At 42.0% G+C, this 23,623-nt stretch overlaps 1 protein-coding gene across 6 annotated transcripts in view; it reads left to right on the top strand.

Moving 5' to 3' along the window:
- The window catches only part of PLEKHA6 (pleckstrin homology domain containing A6), a 243,471-nt gene that overhangs the window by 130,911 nt on the left and 88,937 nt on the right, over positions 1-23,623 (top strand). For 3 of the 6 annotated variants that reach the window (XM_056815785.1, XM_056815779.1, XM_056815783.1), the window contains exon 1: positions 8,839-9,220. The exons of 2 other annotated variants lie outside the window; for them this stretch is intronic. In XM_056815785.1, the coding sequence (XP_056671763.1) occupies positions 9,213-9,220 (8 nt within the window). In that variant the 5' untranslated portion in view covers positions 8,839-9,212. Of the gene's footprint in view, positions 1-8,838; positions 9,221-23,623 lie in introns of those variants that run through there. One more of the 6 variants, XM_056815777.1, reaches the window with a different exon arrangement.

Here is a 23,623-nt window from a genome sequence, read left to right as displayed (position 1 = left end):
TTGAGAAACTAACTGGGGCTGGGAACTGTGTGAGAAAGAAGTGGCAGTTGGTGGAGGAATATACTTACTTACCTCTGTATCTTGACACAAACCTAATAGCTAAACCGGAAACAATTCTCCAACCTGGAGGTCCAACCCTCGTTCTATTGGGACAGAATCCTTCCCTCTAAGGAGCTCTTTAGAGCCTGGGTTTTATTAGAGGCAAGCAGAGGTTGCTAGGCATCTGCTGAATTTAAGGATTTGGGGAGTTCTCTATAACAGGAAGCCATGGGATGAGTGCTGGATTTAGAGTAGAGAAGCCTAGTTCAAGTCCCTGTTCTACTATATACTTCCTATATGATCTTTGATAGTCAATCAATAAGTATTTATTGAAGAACTGATACTAAGACAGAAGGTGAAGATTTTTTTAAAGCCTCAAAGAGAAGGTAATGCTTGAACTGTGTCTTGAAGAAAGTAAGGTATTCTTTGAAGAAGAAGTGAGAAGAAAATGCATGGAGAATGGATGGTTCAAAACCATGGGGGTGGGGAGTGGAGTGTTGTATATAAGGAATAGAGAGGTCACTTTGGTTGATTCATAGAATTTGAAAAGAAGAACAATATATGTGAAATTGAAGAGAGAGATTGGAACCAGATGGTAAAGGACTTTAAAACCCAGTTTATATTTGATCCTAGAGGAAATAGGAGCCACAGAAATTCCTTGAGAAGGGAAATGACATGGTCAGTTCCTCAGTTAAAGAAGATCATTTTGGAAACAACTCAGAGGATGGACTGAAGGTAGGGTGAGGTGTGAGGAGGAGTGAACAAGTAGGAAGTTATTGTAATAACTTAGGTGAGGAGTGATAGAAGACCTATACTGAGGTGGTGGAGAGAAGGGGTCAGATGTGTGAGATGTTATAGATATAGAAAAGCTGAGAGGGAAACAGAGGAACTGAGGCCAGTAGTGCCTGGCACATAGTAAGTGCTATGTAATTGTTAACTATTATTATTATTATTGATCAAATAAAATTTTTTAAAAATTGAAACTTCCATCAATGCAGTTAATAACCTGCTTGTCTTTTAGCATAAGCTACTATGGCTAAAAAAAAAAAGTTAGCAGCTGGGTGGCTCAGTGGATAGAGAACCATGCCTGGAGATGGGAAGTCTGGTTCAAATCTGGCCTCAGGCACAGCTGTATGACCCTTGGGCAAGTCACTTAACCCCTTGGATTTTTAAAAATTCATTGCTTGGTGGCCAGCAACTGTGGCTCGGAAAACTGTTTTGTTGGTGTCATGGAAACGTATATTGTTTCCAAAGCAATTTCATTAAAGATGATAACTTAAATTTAAAAATCAGAACCAAATTATTTTATTTCATATTTATTATGAATTTATAATTTATAAAATTATGTTTTATTTTTGGCTGCAAGAGCACATAAAGACAGTCTACCAAGATATTAAGGAATTGAACTATAGAGTCTTCACAAAGAAAAGATTTAAAAACAAGTTGTGGTGATAATAGTGATATGGTAGCTCTTTACCCTTAACTAGTCTGGTCCTTGTAGCTTGTCACAGGGACCATACTTTGATGTCTTTCCATGATAGCCTGGCAGAGTGTGGTCCTCTGGTATAGCTTTGGAGAATCTAAGGTCACCTTTACATCATGACAAGACATCAGAGAAGGACTTTGGCCACCTTCTCCTTATGTTGGACTAGTCTTATGACTTCTTTGCTGCTTATCCAAACTAGGACCTACAGGTAGAAGCCAGAGAGGAATAGATTTTGGCTCAATAGCAATCAGAGCTGCCCATGATGAAATGGGATGTCTTAGGAAGCCATAAGTTTGCTACCACTGGGAAGTGTTCAAATCAAGGTTGGAGGACTGCTAGGGAAGGATGGATTTGAGGACTCCTGCTTTGTATAATTAGACTCAATGACTTTTAAGGGTCCTTCCAATTCTTCTGTTCTAGGACCAATGGCATCCCACAGCAAAGAATGGAGTATTTGCTGGAAAGAGGGAGTAAATGTGAGGTCGGAGTCCCTAGAGTTCTCTAGCCCCTTTTGTTTGGATCAAGGCCCAACTTTAACCCTCACCTCTTTCCTCACAATCCTCTGGCATTAACTGACCCTTTCCAAAGGACTCCAGGCAGGAGAACATCACTGTGAGTGGAGTGTACCTGGTTGCTATTTTGCATAGCTCACCTTCACTGTAAGTTGCATGATCCCTTATGATGAGGATCTGTGTCTGTTTTACTTGCTCTGCCTAGGGCAGACGTATGCTTAGTGAGTGGCCAGAAGCTATTGGTCCTGTCTGTAAGACCATGTACTAAGTACAAAATACAGCAAGATGTGATGTAAAGAATTCTGGGCTTAATGGAAGGAGGCTTGGGTTCAAATAAGAGCCTTGATGTTTATTAGCTATGGACTGTAGGCAAATCTCTTTGCTTTTCTGAGCTGGATTCCTCATATGCAAAATGGGCACAATAGTAATTGTACAACCTACTTTCAAGTAAGAAAAGCAATTGATAAACTTTAAAGTATTATATGAATGTGGGTTATTTTAAAGGGAAATTCTTAGGAATGCAAAACACATTAGCTACAATTAAGAAGACAATATAGGGACAGGTTAACTAAGTCTTCTAAGAAAATACATGTTAAATGCTCAGTGAATTACTGGTATAGCCAAAACATCATGAGGCCATAGGTCTAAAGCTGGAAGGAACTTTAGAGATCATCTAGTACAGCTTTCACATTTTATAGATGATGAAACTGAAGCCCATGACAGTAAAATGACTTTTCTAAGCTCATACAGGTAGTAAATATCAAAGGGAGGATTTGAATCCAAATCCTCTGACTCCAGGGGCAGTTATTTCTATATTTTATATTTTATAATGTACTAGAAGAGCTCTAAGGAAAGCTAGGTGATGCAATGGATAGAGTAGAAGTCAGGAAGACTCCTCTTCCTGAGTTCAAATCTGACCTCAGACACTTCCAGCTGTATGACCCTGGGCAAATCACTTAATCCTGTTGGCCTCAGTTTCTTCTTCTATAAAATGAACTTGAGAAGGAATTGGCAAACCACTCCAATATTTTTGTCAAGAAAACCCCAAATGGTGTTTCACGAAGTGTCATTCATGACTGAAACAAATGAACACTAACAAAGAAGAGTTCTAAAGGAGTTATGAATGGATCATAGAATATTAGAATGGAAAGAGACCTCTGTGGCCAATTCAACCCATTTTTGAAAATGAATTTGCTCTACAACATACCTCACTCATGGTCATCCAGCTTTTCTTGAAAGACTTCAAGTGAGGAGGGACCAGCTTACTACCCTACTACATCTACTACCTACTGGGGCAGCCCATTCTACTTTTGGAATTGTTAGGAACTTTTCTCCAGGCATCTAGGTAGTTCAGTGGTTAAAATATTGACCCTGGAGTTTGGAAGAACTTAGTTCAAATTCAGCTTCAGCTGTCTGCGTTATCCTGAGAAAGTCATAGGTTACTCTGCCTGCCTCAGTTTTTTTTTTATCTGTAAAACAGGAATAATAATAGCATCTACTTCCCAGGGTACTGAGGCTAGAATGAGATAGTTTTTTAAAAATTTCTATTTAATTAATTAATTTAGATGATTTTCCTATGGTTACAAGATTCATGTTCTTTCCCTCCCCTTCTCCCTCCCCCTTCCTATAGCCAATAAGCAATTTCACTGGGTTTTACATGTGTCATTGATCAAGACCTATTTCCCTATTATTGATATTTGCACTAGGGTGATCCCTTAGAGTCTACATCCCCAATCATATCTCCATCAACCCATGTGATCAAGCAAATGTTTTTCTTCTGTGTTTCTGCTCCCATAGTCCTTTCTCTGGATGTGGATAGTGTTCTTTCTCATCCGTCCCTCAGAATTGTCCTGGATCATTGCATTGCTGCTAGTAGAGAAGTCCATTACATTTGATTGTGCCACAGTGTATCAGTCTGTGTACAATGTTCTCCTGGTTCTGCTCCTCTCACTCTGCATCAATTCCTGGAGGTCATTCCAGTTCACATGGAATTCCTCCAGTTCATTATTCCTTTGAGTACAATAGTATTCTATCACCAACATATATCACAATTTGTTCAGTCATTCCCTGATTGAAGGGCATCCCTTCATTTTCCAAATTTTTTTTTTTGCCACCACAAAGAGTGCGGCTATAAATCTTCTTGTACAAGTCTTTTTCCTTATTATCTCTTTGAGGTACAAACCCAGCAGTGGTATGGCTGGGTCAAAGGGCAGGCAGTCTTTTAAAGTTCCTTGGGCATAGTTCTAAATTGCCATCCAGAATGGTTGGATCAATTCACAACTCTACCAGCAATATATTAGTATCCCCATTTTGCCACATCCCTTCCAACATTTATTACTTTCCTTTGCTGTCATATTAGCCGATCTGCTAGGTATGATGAGGTGGTACCTCAGTGTTGTTTTGATTTGCATTTCTAGAATGAGATAGGTTTTAATAGCTTAATATTGCACTAAGACTTTGGGGTTTTGTGAAGTTCTTTGTAAACCTTAAAGTGCCATATAAACAACATTACCATAATTATTTTTTATTATTAATTTCCCTCACATGAAGCCTAAATTCACATTTTTTGTGACTCATTAATTTTAATTTTTAAAAATTTAAATTCTTTTTTTAAAGAATTCCTTTTAAGGAAAATATAGATAGGGAGGATCAAGGAGGGCATTACAGGGCTCAGGAAGTAACAGAAGTAAAGCTACAGAGGATGCAAAGAACATATTGTGCAAGGACCAATAAGTGAGTCCAGCTTCCTTGGGAATGAGAGTGGTCATGGAGAGTGAGGATTTTTTTTTTTGCCTGATATTACAGGTCTTCTGCAGTGTGGTAGTACCCTACCTTCTCAATAAAACAAGATTGGATCTCTATCCAGTTGGTAATATCGACCCACTGAAGGTTTTGGAGCTTGTGTGTGTGTGACATAATAAAAGTATTTTAGGAATATGAATCCAGAGTGAGGGAGGTATTGATTGGGGTAGGTGCAAACTGGTGAATGACCAACGATCCAGATCTAAGGTAATAAAGCATTAACTAAGACAGGGCAATAGAAATGGACAGATTTCCTTTGCAGAAAGCCCAGAAGGGACATAGTGCCCCAACAAGGGTAAAAAAAGAGAGGAAAATGTTAAAACGAATTCAGAATCAAGCCTGGGTAACTGGCAGAATGATGGTACTTTCATTGAAATGAAGAAGTCAAAGGGAGGGGGGAGTCAGTTACCTTGGTGGGAGTGGGGGAGTAAAAGAGAGATAAGGATTTGAGTTCTAGATATGCTGAGTTTAAAGTGATCAGTCAAGCACTGAGGATTAAAAAAAAAAGGAAAAGACAGTCCTTGCCTTCTGGGAACTTACATCCTAATGGAACAGATATAACATGTACCTAAAAAGATATAGTATATACAAGGTAACCTTAGAGAGAGTCACTAGCATCTATAAGGGGGAGGAAGAGACTGAGAAGCAAGTCTTGAAGGAAGTCAGAGATTCTGAGTCAGAGGTGAGAAGGGAGAGCATTCCAGGCACCGGGGGACAATAGGTGTAAAGATGCCAAGACAGGAGATGAATTCTTACGTATGAGGAAGAGCAAATAGGCCAGATGAGTAGACACTGAGAGCTAGACCTTGGGGAAGAAGACACATCTGGAGATACGGATTTCCGATTCCATCTTCATACCTGTAATAGTTGAAGCCACGAGTAAGTCTTGTTAATTATTGACCTCAGTGTATGACATTAAGTGCTTTTTCAGCACAGGAGTGAATGTTGCATGTATGCTAAAGGTGACTGACTCAATCAGAGTCTCTACTTCCTTAGCGTTGACCGTCTGAGACATGTAAACAAGGTAACAGGACAGAAACATGGCTTTACAATTGGGAGGGCCCAGTAACAGACTGATACTATATTCAAGGAGTAAATGTATGAGCCGTAATGGAAAGAACAATGCTCCCAGAGGCAGGCTGACCTGGGAACTAGACTGGGCTCTCCTGCTAACTAGCTGATGTTTGAACAAATCATTTCTTCTTCTGGCCCTCACTTTTCTTATCTGTCAAATGATAGGGTTGGACTAGATAATAATAGTTTACATTCATATCGTGTTTCTCCTTATCAATATCTACATATCTGTCTCTGTCTATCTATCTGCTATCTGTTTGTCTGTCTGTCTGTCTATCTGCCTATCTATCTATTTCTGTCTGTGTGTCTGCCTATATATCCATCTGTCTGTCTGTCTGTCTGCCTGTCTATCTGCCTATCTATCCATCTCTGTCTGTCTGTCTGCCTATATATCCATCTGTCTGTCTGTCTGTCTAGCTTTCTATCTACCTACCTAGTTAGCTAACCGGAGTTCACATCCTGCCTCAGAAAAGGTACTAGCTGTGTGACCTTAGGCAAGTCATTTAATTTAAGCCCATTTGTCTCTGTGTCCTAATCTATACAATGAGCTGGAGAAGGAAATGGTAAACCACTCCAATATCCTTAGCAATAAAACTCCAAAGGAATTCACAAAGAGTCAGACTTGACTGAAACCACTGAATATAAACAAAAATATGGCATATGGCAGAGCCTCATTTTATGTGAACTCAGTACATGCAAATTCAGGTATACATAATGAGCAATCAAAAAAAAAGGCAGAAAATATGTAAAATAAAAATTTAATTATGCACTAAATCTGCCCCATTTTCCCAAGAAAAGTCTCAGTAGTTTCCCCAATCACACTCATTCTTGCTCTGAGAAGTGTTAGTGTGAGTCATTACATTGTTTTGCACCAAACATTAGCTCTGGCATCAGTCTTTGTCCAGAGTTCTGCTTGTAACAAGTTGTGTCCATGTCCGAGTAGTGTTTCTTTGTTTCATTAACGCTATTTAGGTATTAACAAAGGCCCCAAGTACAACCAACTGTAGTGATGCTGCTAGCTCCGATAAGCCCAAGAAAAGTCGTAAAGTGCCTAGGAATGGTCCTATAAGAAATACTTATTAAATAATGGGGTTTGCTGTTATGTGAGATTTTCAGCTTATATGAACGTCTTGGAACATATTAGTTGTATAAAACAAAGTCCTCCTGAATACATAAATACATCTATCGAGCTATCAATCCACACACATATACATCTCTTCCTCCTTCTCTCTCCCTCCTCCCCTCCCTCCCTTACCCACAGCCACCCAGTTAGTAAGTTGGGGAGCTAAGACCAGTGGCTCTTAGCACTTTATTGCAGCTGCTTCTGGATGATTTCCATTGTTAACTTCTAGCTCTACCAATCCATGTTTTTATGCAGTGGGTGGAAAGGGAAGGAAAATAGCCAGAGTTTTGTAGCTAAATGCAGAAAGGGAAGAAGTCATCTATCAGGAAGACTTGTAGATTACTCCTACTTGGACTCCATCTCCAACAGTCAAATGCATTTGCCAATGGACTCTAAAGTTATGGGGAGGGGCAATTACTCATGGAGGCATATTATTCATAGCACCATTTTCCTGGGATCCAGACTAATACTAACCCTGTTCTTTGGAATAAGGGCAGAGGCTGGGGTAGCAAAGTGTGGTATCATGGGAAAAGTACTGGTTGGATCAGCTAGGTGGCACCGTGGATGGAGAACCAGGCCTGGAATCAAGAGGACTTGGGTTCAAATGTGACTTCAGACCACTTCCCAGCTGTGTGAGTCTGGGCAAATCACTTAACTTCCATTGCCTAGCCCTTGCCCCTCTGTCTTAGAATTGTTACTAAAACAGAAAAAAAAAAGAAAGGAAAGTGCATTGGCTTAGGTTCAAATGTCATCTCTAGCACTTCTTATCTATGTGTGACTTTAGTATCTCAGAGTTGTTTAGGAAACATCCTTACCTTCCATTTTACAATCAATATTGTGTATTGATTCCAAGACAGAAGAACAGTTAGGGCTAGACTATGGTAATTAAGATCATACAGTTAGGAACTATCTGAGACCAAATTTGAACCCAGGACCTTTCATGCCTGGACCTGGTTCTTAATCCACAAAGCTACCTAACTGTTGTTTTAATTTATATTATGTGTATAATATAAGGATGTATGTTTAAATAAACAAATAATAATATTTATAATAAATTATAAATAAAAATAAAACTCAGAATTGTTTTAACTTGCATTTCTCTAATCAATTAGTGATTGGGAGCATTTCTTTATACAGCTATAGAAAGTTTTAACTTCTCCATTTGCAAATTGCCTGTCTTTTGACCATTTATCAATTGGGCAATGCTTTCTATTTTTATAATTTGGCTCCGTTTTCTATATATATTTGAGAAGTAAGGCCTTTGTTGGGGACACTTTCTATAACATTTTTTCCCCAGTTTTTTATTTCCCTTCTAATTTTGGTTGCATTGGTTTTGTTTGTACAGAACTTTCTTCATTTAATGTAATCAGCATATTTATTTCATTTTTCGTAATGTTTTCTATGTCTTGTTTGGTCAAGTCTTTGGACAGATGGCTTAATGAAACTGTCTAGGCCATGGTTTCTTCATGTATAAAATGAGTGGGTTGGGCAGGAGAGCCTCTAAAGGTTCATTCCACATGGAAATCTAATAATCCTCCTTAGAATGGGAGCTTCTTCCCAGCAGAGACTGTTGTCTTCCTTCCTCTGTATGGGAGAGGTTCTGGAGAAGCTTATTTTGTGAGGCTTCTTGCAGCCCCTTCAGTCCTCTCCACTAAAAAGGAACTGTTGGGTGGGTGGGTGGGCTCCTGGCAGGTCTCTTTCCAAGCTTTCAATCCATTGAGTTCCTGTGAAAACAGCAGCTAGAGGGCTGTCTGTCGGATGTTACCAAGGGAGCAGGATGGGGTGGGGAGAGGAGGCGAGTGTGCTGGGGCTGGGCTGGCTGGGCTGGGCTGGGGAGCCATGCGGAGCTGGGGGTGTGAGTGTGTTTATATAGGACTCCGCTAACCTGCAGTTTCAGATTTCAGTCCCAGCTTCTCCAGCAGCCTTTCCTCTGCTCTGTCAGCTGGCGCTGGTGAAGGGAGAGAGAGAGTGCTTTCCTGGGTGCTTCCCCGGCAGGAGCCAGTGAAGCTGTGGATTCCTGGGTCCTCCGTTTCCTCCTCTCCTTCTATGGACACTGCTGGGCTCTCTCCCCCCAACCGCGGCAGTGGCAGCAGCAGCAGCAGATGGGGTGTCCCTGCCTCTTCCTCTGCCCCTTTCCTCACTAGCATCTCTCCCTGCTGGCTCCTAGGCTCTGCTGATGAAAAGGTAAAATCCAGGTGCTTGGCTCCCATGGGCCCCTGACTGGTGGGATATGGGGGGGAGCCCGCTTGGGCTAGGCAGAGAGAAAAAAGGGGCAGTGGGGATAGCCCATGATTTGGGTTAGGGGATTCCATCCTAGCCTCCTCCCTCCCTCCTGTGGTGGTAGAGGGGGGCCCAAAGAAGGGAAAGCAGCCTTCTGGGGGGCCATTTTCATATCAGTCACCCTCCTCGTGCCCATTCTCTACTAATCTAAGCACAGCACTCCCTCCCCTTCTACTCCTGGCTCCCAGGTTACTAAAGGGGAAAGCTGACCTTTCTAATGCAGTCTTGACTCCAGATGAACCAAAATGCTGGAGAGGGAGATTGGGAGGGGGAGCATAAAGTAGGAAGCTTTGAAGATAGGTGTCCTGGGGGTAGAGACAGTCATCCAGAGGTTAAATGCTCCTAGCACCTCCCCTGGTCTCTGTGAGAAGCTTAGGAATGATGCCCTTTTTTTTGGAGTGGGGTGGAAAGGTGGCCTTGGGGGTGTTGGCTTTGCTGCTGTGATATGGAGGATTTTTGGGGGGGTCAGTCTGTCAGTGAGTCAGTCAACAATCATTTATTCATATTAATGTTTGGACATAGAACTGGTCTATAAACAGAAACAGCAACTCTGAGGGACAGAGTATGTGGGGCTCCTCTGCTCCAAGTTGAAAGTGATGGGGGCAGAAAAGTCAGCCTCTTCTAAGATCAAAAAGAGATTGATTTGGGCAGAGGGAGTGGGTGGGGAGGGCTGGCTGCATTTGGAGTGTTCCTGTCAGGGATCATGTGTGGGTGGTACCCAGTGCCAAGGAGCAAGGGTCTGAGGCCTTGCAGGTGAGCCATGCGGTACATCGATGCCAGTGGTAGTGGGTAGATGTCCCAGCCTAACTGTGGAGACCTTATTGGGAAGGGGTAGGCTTTGTGGACTGGATCAGACTGGGGGTGGTGGGTGGACTGGCTTGGATAGGGTTCAGCAAAGGGCTTTCCAGCCCTTTTGAAAAGCACATTTTTGGAGTTGGGGTGGTCATGGTCTCCTGTGATGACCAACGAGGGGAAGGAAGAGAGGGGGCAGAATGAGCCCTAAAACTTGATACAGGCCACCCACTTATCCAAAACCTCTGGCAACCAGTGATCTCAAAGCAGAAAGCAAAAAGAGATTGCTTGATAAGGTGTGAAGAATACTGAATTTGAAGTCAGAAGACCTGGGTTTGAATCTTCCTGCTATCAATGGGCATGCCACTTAAACTGTTTCCTCCTCTTTCAAATGAAAGGGTTAGACTAGATGATTTCTAGGGTACTTCCCATGATCCCTTAGACATAACCTGACTATTAATTCAGCTCAAAAAGTATCCTCAGGCTATACCTGGTAGAGGTATGCTGGGGCCAGTACAAACTGAGGGTTGATAGTTAAATTTTCAGGGCGAGCATTTACATCCCCAAAATTGGCAAAATCTACAAATTAGGTCTTGATTTATTGTTTGGTTGATTTCCTAGATTCAGATTAAACTTTTAAAATACGCCCTGCTTTTATTTTCTGAGAATTAGTTATTAAACCTTTGCCAACACATCCCTTGTTGTGGTCTAATACCAGAGTGAGCATTCAAAGGGGGCAGGGGAAAGGAATGGATTAAGGGAACAAAGTATTTATAGGGGTGCCTAGGTGGATAGAGTGCCAAACTTCAAATCTGGCCTCAGAGACTTACTAGCTATGTGACCCCCAGCAAGTCACTGCTCCCTTTCTGCCTCAGTTTCCTCCTCTGTAAAATGAGATGGAGAAGGAAATGGCAAATCGCTCCAGTATATCTGCCAAGAAAACCCCAAATGGGGTCACAAAGAATGGAACATGACCAAAAGGACTGAAAAGCAATGAAAGCATCTATTGTGTGTCAGGTACTATGGTGAGTGTTTTAAAGATATTATCTTATTTGATCTTACCAATAACCTTGGGCAGTAGGTAAATAGGATAGTCCCCATTTCCCCTTTTACTGGCAGATTTGAACCCAGGTCTTTATGACTCTAGACTGAATGCTCTATCCCCTGTGCCACATAGGCTTTGCAGTCTGGATGCTTACTATGTGAATGATTCATATTTTTATGAGACATCTGCACAGACCTTTGATAGATAATAAAATTAAATAGTTGCCCTTCTGATCTATTGCAATCCTTTCCCTCCTTTAAGGCCAAACTCAGATTCTGCCTCCTCTATGAAGCCTTCTCTTATTCCCCAGGGGAAAGTAATCTCTCCTCAAATTTTACTAGGTTGCTTTGGCACCTAATGTTGTATCAGATCAGTGTTGCACTGGTACTCACAGAATTTTAAAAAATGAAAAAAAGAAAAAGAAAACTGAAATGAAATGAAAAAGGGAAAAAAGACAAGAAAAAAAAACCACCACAGCCTATAACAGCTAGGAGGCTCAGTAGATAGCCATGGCTGGAGACAGGTAGGATCTGGGTTCAAATCTGACCTCAGGAACTTCCTAGACCCTGGGCAAATCCCTTAACTCTAATTGCCTAGCCCTTACCACTTTTCTGCCTTAGAGCCAATACATATTGGTTCTAAGATGGAAAGTAAGGGTTAAAAAAAAGGAAGAAAGAAAAAGAAAACCCCAGGCCTGGCATGTTGGGTAGATCCTTTGTGGAGATGGCATGGACAAGAATCACATGAGGAGTTCCCATCTGTACCTATGGAGGACTAATCACATTGATGATATTAGAGAATCATTAAAATATCAAGTATTGTATTCCTCTCCACTCTTGTTAGATTGTAAGCTCCTGGAAGGCAGATTTTTTTTTTTAATTTCTTGCCAGATACTGTACCACAGGGTCTTTTCTATACCAGATACTTAATAAATGTTTGTTGACTTGATTACAAACTAGACTCAGGCTGTTGGAGAGGGAAGGCATGTGAGAATTCATCTAATTCAACCCTCTCATTTTACTGATGAAGAAACTGAGTCTCAGAAAGGGCAGATAACCTACCCAAAGGCACATAGCTAATATGAAGCGAAGCTAGACTATGAATGCAGGCTTTCTAAGGCCAAATTCTTTGTTCTTTCCACTAGTAATAATAACTAACATTATTAGCTAGCACCTACTATGTGCCAGGCACTATGCTAAGTACTTTACAAATATCTCATTTTTATCCTTACAACAACTCTGAGAGGTAGATGCTATTATGACCCCCATTTTATGTATGGAGAAACTTGGGCAATCAGAATTTAAATGATTTGCCTAGGGTCAACACAGCTAGTGTCTGAAGCTAGATTTGAACTTGGATCTATCTTGAATCCATACCTATAGCTCTATCCACAGCATAACCCTGACTGTCTCTGCACACCACCATGATGGTTCAGAGTTGCCCACGAAGTCCCTCTTTTGTCTTTCTGTCACAGGATGACCAAGAGCTCAGGATTTTTTTCAGGGTGGAAAGTGTGATAAAGATGGAGCTGGGTAGTATTGATGGACCAGTGGGGACTGGACAGACAATACCACTTAAGAAATTCCCATCCAACATATTCCTGAAAACCAGTCAAGATAGGCTAGATCTCCCCTCTTCCTTAACACACAAACACTTTCTTGAGATATTGGACTTTAGTCATTTCTGAATTTGCCACAGAACCATATTCTTGACCTGATCCCATGTTAATGTCCATCCTTGCCATTTAGTCCTCATTTTAGTACTGTCTGATAGTTTTCAGATGAAAACAGAGATTCAGAAGAAAATTTTGAACACAATTAAAAGCCCCTCAGCCCCAGGATTATCTCCAACTGTTTCTATTGCCTACACTCAGGGCATGGTCATATCTCCAGTATGCCCAGTTTCTCTTTGGTTGTCATTTTGGCAAGATAAATTTAAGATCATAGCTCTAGAGCTAGATGGGGTTATAGAAGCCATCTAGTTCAATTACCTCATTTTACAGAAGTTCCTCCAAGATTAAGTGACTTGGGATAGCTAGGTAGCACAGTGGATAAAATACCAGGGCTGGAGTCAGGAGGACCTGGGTTCATATCTGGCACTAAATGCTTCCTAGCTATGTGACCTTGGGCAAGTCACTTTACCCCAATTGTCTAGCCCTTGCTGTTCCTATGCCTTGGAATTGATACCAAAACAGAAGGTAAAGGTTTAAAAAAATGAAATGACTTGGCCAAAGTCACATAGTTGTAGAAACCAAAGTGCAATGTGGCTCAAGTCTTCTGACTTCAAAGCCAGTGTTTATTCCACCATATCAGGATGCCCTAGAGCTGACCAAATGAGCCATAGTGAAGCCTGGGCTGCTCTCACTCCATGATTCACTCTGAAAAATCTGCTCTAGGGGAAGTGGAGTCTGTAAACTGTCTATAATTCCACCTAGTTCTGCTGAGGAAGCCCCACATAGCTGTGGCTTCAAGTCCTAGGCTCAGCTTCCACAAAGAAAGTTTTGCATTTGCTGATTTTCATCCCTCCTCAACCTTTATCCAAAGATGAGTTGATCCAGCTCAGGTCCCCTACATTTTCTAAATGTATGACTCTTACCTAATCTCCAAGCTTGGCCATAAAGAGTGCAGAACAGTTATAGAGTACTTCTATAATAATAGAATAGAATGGTATTCCTGCCATCAGGCAGAGCTATTTCCAAGAAGGTCAGAGAGCTTCAGAATCTTTAGAGAGTATTCCTTCAGGTATTTCTACAACTTGTCCCAGTCACTGTCCCTCATGTGAAGCAACTTTCAAGGTGGGGAAATTCATCCTTATGTTGAACTTCAGACTTTCCTGCTTCATGCCATTGTATTTAATCTTAAGGGCAAATATGAAAGATGGTTTTTAAGCATGATGTTTCCTATGCTTAAATCTTCCTTCCTGACCCTGTGATCTGTATATGGTTTCCCTTGCCACTCCAGCCTCCCCTAGCCCATCACTCCTTGGAACCTGGGACCTCTCCCCTTCTCTAGGGAGAAGGAAACTGGACTGGCTAACAGGGTGGCCCAGTGATATGAATAGAGAGGTCATTCCACACTGACCTTGCAAGAAGCAAGCAACTGACCAGCAGAGCCACATGGAATCCTGGTTGTTCTCTCTGCAGGATTTGCCCTTCCTTTCCTGCTCCGGGGCAGATGACCTCTACCAGCTCATTATAACACCATCTGCTTTCCCAGCAATCTTAGGAGGCAAATCAGATTGGAAAGGGAGGAGGGAAATGACATACACATAATTCTCCTCATAGAAACTGAGCCTGCTGGTGTTTTGTTGAGTCTATAGATACCAACTCCCAGAGGAGAGAGGGTAGAAGATGAATCTAGGGAGAGAAAATTCAGATTGAGGTTTCAATACGAGTCAATTGATTAATATTTAGAAATCCCTAGGAAGTAGATGTGGACAGCTGGGTGGAATGAACACATATACACACATACACAAACCTGGAATTTTTTAAACAAATCACTAGGGGTTGAGGTTGTTGGAGAATCCTGGTATGGAGATCAAGTTTGGGGTGTTAATACTTATTCTATCAGTAATTTCCTACGTGACTGCAGAGTGGGTCATGTTATTACTCTGGGTCTTGGATTTCCCATCTGTAAATGAGAATGTTCCCTTTCAATGATAAGGATAATAATAATTATTATTATCATTTACATAGTGCTCTAAAATTTTAAATTATGTTAAGTTATTTCAGTTGTACCCAACACTTTGTGACCTTATTTGGTGTTTTCTTGGCAAAGATACTAGAGTGGTTTGCTACTTCCTTCTACAGTTCATTTTAAAGATGAAGAAGCTGAGGACAGCAACTCTTATTCTTTCCTTGAAGATATCTAGAGAAAGGACCATAAGGCTAGCTGTTAAGTTCTCTTTGAAAAGGGGTCACCATACTACTTGCTCCCCTAAATATTACTAGTTTAGGGATATTTTCCTGTTCACTGTCTCTTAAGGGGAGGTGGGTTGTCTCAAACTTATACCTACAGTTTTGAGTCATTTTCATCAAATTCTAGTTACACAAAAGACCATCACAATTAGTGAATTGTGAGTAAATCCATTTATCCAAGCAAATTGTAAAAAGAAAATGGCTAAATTATAATGGTTAGAATATAACAGAAAATATACGGAGTAAAAGAGCTCTTTAGATTCAAGTAAAGTGAGATCTTGCTCAACTGAGAGAAGCTGCAATCTCATTCAGGGGAAAATTCCACCCCCCCCCCCCCAATTTTTTTTATCTTTTAAAAATAAAACTCCTTACCTTCTCTCTTAGAACCAATACTATGTGTTGGTTTCAAGACAGAAAGAAGAGGGGTAAGTGCTAGGCAATGGGAGTTAAGTGACTTGCCCAGGGCCATACAGCTAGGAAGTGTCTTAGACCAGAGTTGAACTCAGGACCTCCCAACTCTAGTCCTGGCTCTCTATCCACTGAGTCGCCTAGCTGTCTCCCAACTTCTACTCCAAAGTCTTTATAGAGACAAGTTAGGAATCAGGGACATGTTGAAGAGCCAGCTTCTCCTACATGTCTGTCTTTCTCCTGAGAGAATCTCATGAGGGGCTTTCTTTTACCTAGAGTCATTTCCAAAGAGAAAATTTTCACAGCGAGTCTGGAGCCATGTATGTTTCTCTCTTAAGAAGCTTCTTTGGGGGCAACTGGGTAGCTCAGTGGGTTGAGAACCGGACCTAGAGATGGGAGGTCCTAGATTCAAATCTGGCCACAGACACTTCCTAGCTATGTGACCCTGGGCAAGTCATTTAACCCTCATCAGTGATCTGGATGAAAGCAGATACTGGACAACACACATTTTAAATTTACAAGTGACAAAGCTGGGAGGACTAGCTAACACCCTGAATGGCAATCAGGATCCAAAAAGGTCTTTGCGGATTGGAACTTTGAACTGAATCAAATGTTATAAAATTTAATAGCAGTAGGTGTAAAGTTGTGCTATGGTTCTACAAATATACTTCAGTACAAAATGGCTAGACAATAATTTGTCTGAAGAAGATCTGAGGGTTTTAGTGGATTGTAAACTCAATGTGAATCAGCAACTTGAAAATGAAGCCATAAATGCAAATGTAATCTCAGAATTCTCCAAAGGAATAACCAATGATAATAGAGGCTAAAAATAAGCATATTTAGTTTTTCTTTTTTTTAAACCCTTACCTTCTGTTTTATTCAATAGTATATATTGATTCCAAGGCAGACGAGTGGGAAGGGCTAGACAGTTGGGATTAAGTAACTTTCCCAGGGTCATACAGCTAGGAAGTATCTGAGATTTGAACTAAAATTCTCCCCTCTCCAGGTCTGGCTTTCAATCTGCTGAGCCAACTAGCTGCCCCTACAGTTAGCTTTGTTATCAGGGAGAATGGAATAGGTTGCCTGAGGAGGTAGTGAGTTTCCTGTCACTGGAAGTATTAAAGCATGTGTGGAATGACCACTGGTCATGTATATTATAGTAGAGATTACTTTTTGGAAAGGGTTGAAAAGGTCTCTTCCAGTGATAAAATGTAATTCCATGAGTTTGTGTGTGCTGGAGGAGAAAGACATCAGGAGAGATCTAGGTTCATCTCTGGCCCTAAAATCTATTGGCTATATGACCTTGAGCAAGTCATTTAATCTCCATAGGTCTTAAGATCACAGATTTAGAGACCAAAAACACTGAGGTGATCAAAAGACACATTTGTTTGGGGGTCCTCTATGACCACTAGGTCTTTCCCCAAGTCTTCCAGGCATAGGCTATCTTTTCTCTAAGCATGCTTCCTCCTCCCAGCCCCTTCCTATCCAGACCTGGAATCAGCTATCCCTAAAAGCTTCCATGTTGTTTCTCACATTAGCTAGTCCTTGACTTTCCAGTGCCTGTGATGTCAGAGATGAGAACCCCATCCAAAGTACCTGACAGAGTCCCCAGTCCTCCCTATAACATCTATGACCCTTTTGTGATCACCAAGCTACTGTGATGTAGAAATGATGAAGGACCTCCACATCTCTGATGCTGACTAGAAGTGATGGGGGGGGGGCTCAGTGGATGAGAGGTCCTGGGTTCAAATCTGACCTTAGATACTTCCTGGTTGTGTGATCTAGGGCAAGTCCCTTAACCCCAATGGCCCTTACCACTCTTCTGCCTTAGACCCAATAGGAGTATTGATTCTATAATATTGATTCAAAGTTGGAAGGTAAGGGTCTAGGAAAAAAAGAAGTGACAGGAGTATGGTGGAACCTGGGGGTGTCAGACAATGGTTTATCATTGGGTATATCTGTGCTGAGGCATTGAAGTCCTCCATCCAACAATCATTTATTCAGTGCCTCCAGATAAGACACCAAACAACAGGGGAACAATTTCCCAGTCTGGGAGTCCCCCTATATCAATGGTATCATGGGGTCCAGACCCTCTCTTGGGTGAGGCGCAGCACTTGGCCCTCAGCCCACAAAGACAGATACGACATGGCCGCTAGCCTCAAGGAATATAGGGAAGAGACCTGGATACAAATGACTTTGATATAAAAGAGTGAGAGAAATTCAAAGGTCTGAGTAAAGCTTTGTGGAGAACCTGGAATGGGAGAGGCATGGCCACCATGGGGAATCAGGGAAGAATAATAAGAGGCAACAGGTGATAGTGGATCAGAAGCTAGCATTTCAGACAGTAAGACCTGAGTTCAAGTTCTGCCCATGACTCTGGGCAAGTTATTTGACCTTTCAATAATCCAGGCAACTCTCTGAGATAACAAATTGTGAAGCAGTCACCCATTTGCTTTGGTAGATGGAGTTTTCTTTCCTGAGATTTCTCCACACAAATTAAATTACAGGTCCAGCCCCCTACCAAAAGAAGAGTAATTAAAGGACACAGCTAGCTGGCTTAATGGATAGAGAGCCAGGCCTGGAGATTAGAGGTCTTGTGTTCAAATCTGGCCTCAGACACTTCCTAGTAACCCTGGATAAATCACTTAACCCCAGTTGCCTAGCCCTAACTGCTCTTCTGTCTTGGAATATTCAATACATAGTATTGCTTCTAAGATGGAAGGTAAGAGTTAAATAAAAAAGATTAGCAATTAATTCACATATTTATGTACAACTCTGTTGTTGTGTTTCAAAGTCATGTGACAGATGTATGATGGATGTGGGATTTTATAGGACTACAGGATTTCAATTTGGAAGGGACCTTGGAGAACATCTCATCTAGTTCCTTCACCTTCCAGATGAGTAATGAGTTCCATTGAAATGAAATGACTTGGTTAAGGTCACTCAGATGACTTTGCAGTGTAGCAAAGCTAGGATTTGATAGATCCTTTGACTTATGGGTTCACTCTGTTTCTGAACTTCCACGGCCCGGATCCAGAGTTCTTCCCACTTGGGCACTCTGTTTCTACAGTGTAAGGTTTATAGACGTCATTGGAGGCAGAAAGGAACAAGCATTTTTTAAAGTCCCTACCATGTGTCCGGCACTGTGCTGGGCACTTTTACAAATATTATTTGATTTGATCTCATTTCCTTCGAACAGCTTCCCTGAGGAGCTGTTGCTTGAGTTGAAGAAATCAGAAAGAGAATGAGCTGCTTAATCATGCTTGTTGCTGAATATAGAGAGATAGCTCTAAGGGCATGACTGGGAATTTCAACAATGCCACCATTATCACCATCTCTAAATTCTGGAAAACAAGATTTGAGCTATGATTCTATTAGTTAAAGCAGTGGCTCGGAGGTCTCCAACCATGGCTGCCACTCTGACTCCAGACTCCCAGAGACAAATACTTTAATGGATAAGCTCAGTTAAGCACATCGCGTCTGGTGAACCTTTCCGGAAGAGGGTAGGCTAATGGATGGAAGCACTGGAAGACTGTCCTTGGGTTAAGATGACAGGGAGAAGGTATGTAATCTCAGATAGCAGACCCAGGGTCAGTCAGGAAAGGCTTCAGGTGTCAGTGGCATCATGGAAGGACCCCAGATGTGTCTAAAGATAATCTGAAAGGTACAAACATTTGACCTCACTGGCATTTGGACTGGGGCTGAGATTACATATTTTTAGTGTCCTGGGGCCATGAAACAGCACCACAAGAAGCATACCAAACCCATTCCTGTGCAGCCTAGATATGCTGAGTTCTTCCCCCAGAATGTCCTGTCTCCATACATTCTTGGGCACACCAGCTGTCCCTCATCTCTCCTTACCTCTCTTTTCTGCCTCCCCAGGCATGTGGGAAATTAGACCAGAGGTAGGAGAAAACCCCAGGAATTGGAGTGGCCTCAACCAAAATTCTGGGCTGGAGGAAGATGTAGAGAACTGTTGGGAGGTCTGGGGCAGTGGCCCTATAAGGGAAAGGGGAGGGAGGCATGTGTGGAATCTGGAGGGCATGTCTGTACCAGAACCCTTCCCACCGGCTAACCACTGCAGCCCAGCTGCCGGCTCAGGCCACACAGCCAAGCTCAGAAAAGCAGGCACCATTTACAATGATGATCTGGGCTCAGACCATTTTCATCCTCATCAAGCTGGCCTTCCTCTGGGGAAGCTGATTCAGGGTTACATCTCCCCAGGGACTCTCACTCCAGCCCAGGGATGAGGTAAGCTTCTTGAAAGATCTGATGACATCATTAACTTTGCAGGCTTCAGAGCTCTCATCCCCCTGGGATGGGGGTCATGGGGAGTCGATGCAAATTGAAGGGGAAACAAAGGATAGTAGGCATCTGATTTTTCCTAGCTTCAGTCTTTTTTGCTCTGGGTTTTGGGGAAAAAAGGATGTTAGCAGGGAGGAGGTAGAATGATCCTTTTAGGAAAGATGGATCTGAGCTGCTCTCTCCTCACTATGGAGCTGGAAAGAGATTCCTCATTCTAGTTTGGAAATGTTTCCCCAAATCACTTCTGTGATCCCAACAAGCTAGACTCAGGAATAGGAAAGCTATTGCAGTTCATTTTGTGGTTTAAGAGAAAACCTCCAGCTGGTTTGGTGTGGGGCCAGGAGGCCTGAGAAATGATGTGGGTCAAGTTGGGTTTATTGACAGCAGCTGTCAGAACAGTGACTGTCTAATATGGCCCGATGATGCAGATTGCTTCTCCCATCTTCTGAGATTTTGGTTTGCCCCTTCTCCTCTCTGCTGTCAGGTGCATTAGTGGCTGGGGTGGGCACACACCATGTCAGAGAGGTAAGTGCTTTCTGGAAGGATTGTAGCCCCCGTGTAAGGATGAAAATGTTTAGCCCGATAGAAGGAAATCCTATTAGGGGGTCTCTGCTGGTCTTCACTGGATGGCCTGGAAATGAGGTGTTAATTCAATCTTCCAGAGACACGTGATGTGCTGTTAATAGCGCACAGGGGAGATGGATACTGGTCCATTGTTTGGGTAGTGATAGAGATACCACCCCTTTCCTTTAGCTTGCAGGGCTTTCATATGATGTCATTATAGGGTCATCTCTAGGTCAAGCAGGATTTGAACCCTAACCTCCAGGCAATAGGCTGAAAAGAATCTCTGTTTCTCTGACATTCCCTTGAGGGTGAGAAGAAATTTCCAGGCAGTGCTATCTAAGGCTAGTGCCAACTCTATTGAGAGAGAAAGGTCCAGGTCAGGGCTGTATCCTTCACTGGGGATATTGCCCATCAAAAAAGGGATCTGGGCTGAAGGTCTGTTGTTATAGGAACAAAAAGCATCTGCTTTGGCCAATGAGAGATAAGAGATGGAGCTAACATGGCTTCCTTTGTAAGGAATTGCTAACCCTCAGAACTGAGAGTGGTTGGACATGTTTTCTTAAAGTGAACAAGAGAGGATGGGATCCCTTGATTTTAGTGAGATATTCAGATATTGAGGGACCAGTGTTTACGTTGAATAATTCAGGGAAAGGAAGGCAAGAGCTTTTCTGACATGTGGCTATTCCTATCTCCTGGGTGTGCCTCCCAGAACCCTGTCAACTTTTAGCTTCTCTCAGCCAGCTTTCCCCCCAAGGATTTGCAAATTCATCCCCATACTGCACTGTCTTCCCCATTCCTTCCTTTCTCTGCCTGTTTCCTCCCTCATCTCCATTGCTTCAGACATCCCAGGCTTTCTCATAAGCTGATCAGTACCTGAATTTCCCTCTTGTTCCTGATTTTCTTGAGGATCCTAGTTCATACAAATGTATCCCTCTTTGAGGGTCTGGTTTCTAAACTGATCATCATAATAGCTAGTATTCATATAGCTCTTTAAAGTTTGTAGAGTGCTTTACAAATATGATTTGATTTTATCTTCACAATAACCCTAGGTAGAAGGTGTTTTTATTAATTCCATTTTAGAGATGAGGAAATTGAGGTAGACAGAGGTGAAGTGATTTACCCAAGGTCATACAGCTAGGCAATGTCTGAGGTCATATCTGAACTCAGGTTTTTTTCTGGTTCCCAATCCAGGGCTCTATCTCTTTGTACCCCTTTGCTATGTCCAAACTAGAATAACTCTATTCAGCATCCTTTGCTGCCTTCCTTATCTCTGATTTAACTGATAAATAGAATCTTAAAATATTAGGGCTAGGAGACCATCCTTCATCAATAGATTTTAACAATTTTTGTATCATGGTCCCTTTTGGCAATTGGGTGGAGCCTATGGACCCTGTCTTAAAATAATGTTTTCAAGTGCATAAAATTCATAGGATTACAAAGAAAACCAGGGACACAAATAGAATGGTAAAAACAATTTTTTTTAAGGTTCATAGACCCCAGGGGAAAAAACCCTGAACTGTACATTGAAAGAATTGACTCTTAAGAGAAGTGGTTTGTCCAAGATCAGTTATGGAGTAGGCAAGATTTGAATCCACATCCCATAATTCCCCCATTTCTCTCCTAAGATTAAACATAGGATTGGGATCTCTGGAAGTCATCATTCCTCCTTCTGCTTCTAGGAAATAATGCCCCTAATCCAGGTCAGAAGTTCCTCTTGTCCTCAATGCTCTCTAGAAGAAGGTATTCTTTAATCTCTCTCTGTGTGTCTATCTCTGTCTTTCTCTCTGTCTCTCTCTGACTGTCTCTCTTTATCTCTGTCTGTCTCTGTCTCTCTCTCCGTGACCTTGTCTCTCTTACTTTCTTTCTCTCTTGTTCTAGTGTTCAATATTTGATAGCTAAGAGATTCCTTCCCATTCTCTTGTATTATATTTTAAATCAGCTTCAAAAGATGTTTCAACTGGGAGTCTTTGGGGTCATTTACTGACCTCAACTTTCCTTCTTCCCAAGTAAACCTTCAAAGAGGAGAGGTGTGCTTGACTACCTTGGGTGATACTAGCTGGTCCAGCTCTCTAGACTGGTCTTTCTCAATAGCAAACCTCATTTGACCAAGATCAATTGGAATCAAATGACACAAGACCAAGATCACTTGACCATGATCTGTCTGTGAGCAAAGGTAGATGGCTTAAGAAACCTTGGGGATTTAGGGATGGGGAGTTGGGAGGAAGATCTGGTCCTTCCATGCCCTCTTTCCATCTCCATTGGGTAGGGCTGAACTGTACCAATTATAACTGTACCAATATCTCCTTATTGCCCTAGCTGATAGGTCTTGGAGAAGCCTGAAAAATGAAAGTTATAAAGAACCAGCCCCCTAACCTCATTTTATCACCTTTGGCAGCAAACCTTTGACCAGAATGGTTTGTGCTTGGCAAAAGAGAAGGGTTTGGGTTTTGGGGGCTTCTTATTATCTTGGCCCACCCATGGACAGTGTGAGGAAGAACTAAAGTAAAGGGTCAGCATAGTCTATAAACCACAACTGGATAACTAAGCACCAAAGAGGGGGACTTTGATGGTTTTGCTTTCCTTCTAGCCTTAGTTTAAGAACAGAACAAATCTACCCCAAGTGAACTCAGAGAGATAGGCAAAAACCCTTTGTCCCTCCCATTGCCACCTTATGCTATTAGCTCCTTGGGGACATTGGTCAGTCAACAGGCATTTATTAAATGCTTACTCTGTGCCAATCATTGTTCTAAGTTCTGGGGACACAAGTAAAGCAACAGCATGGTCCCTGTTCACAAGGGTTCCTATTTGAATGGAATAGAAAACATGCAAACAGCTTTGGACATTCTAAATATAGATAGAGTGGATGGAAGGTGTTCTCCAAGGGAAGGCCCTGGGGTGGGCTGAGAGGAGAACAAGGATGATTAAGAGAGATCTCTTATAGAAAATAAGATTTGAGTTGTCTTTTTTTTAACCCTTTACCTTCTGTCTTAGTGTTAATATTATCTATTGGCTCTAAGGCAGAAAAGTGGTAAGGTCTAGGCAATTGGGATTATTACATGACTTGCCAGGGTCACACAGCTAAGAAGTATCTGAGGTCAGGTTTGAACCCAGGCCCTGTCAATTCCACCTGCTGAACCACCTAGCTCCTCTGGATTTAAGTTGAGTCTTAAAAGAAGTCAAGTGGAAGTGAAGTGAACAACTATCTTTTCTGCAGCCCCCGTGGTACCTAGCCCAATACTCGGTTTGTAGGAGGTACCCTCTAAATGTTTGCTGAGTA

The sequence above is a fragment of the Monodelphis domestica genome, chromosome 2 (genome assembly GCF_027887165.1).
Source record: "Monodelphis domestica isolate mMonDom1 chromosome 2, mMonDom1.pri, whole genome shotgun sequence".
Lineage (NCBI taxonomy): Eukaryota > Metazoa > Chordata > Mammalia > Didelphimorphia > Didelphidae > Monodelphis > Monodelphis domestica.
This window is presented reverse-complemented; position numbering and strand designations above follow the sequence as displayed.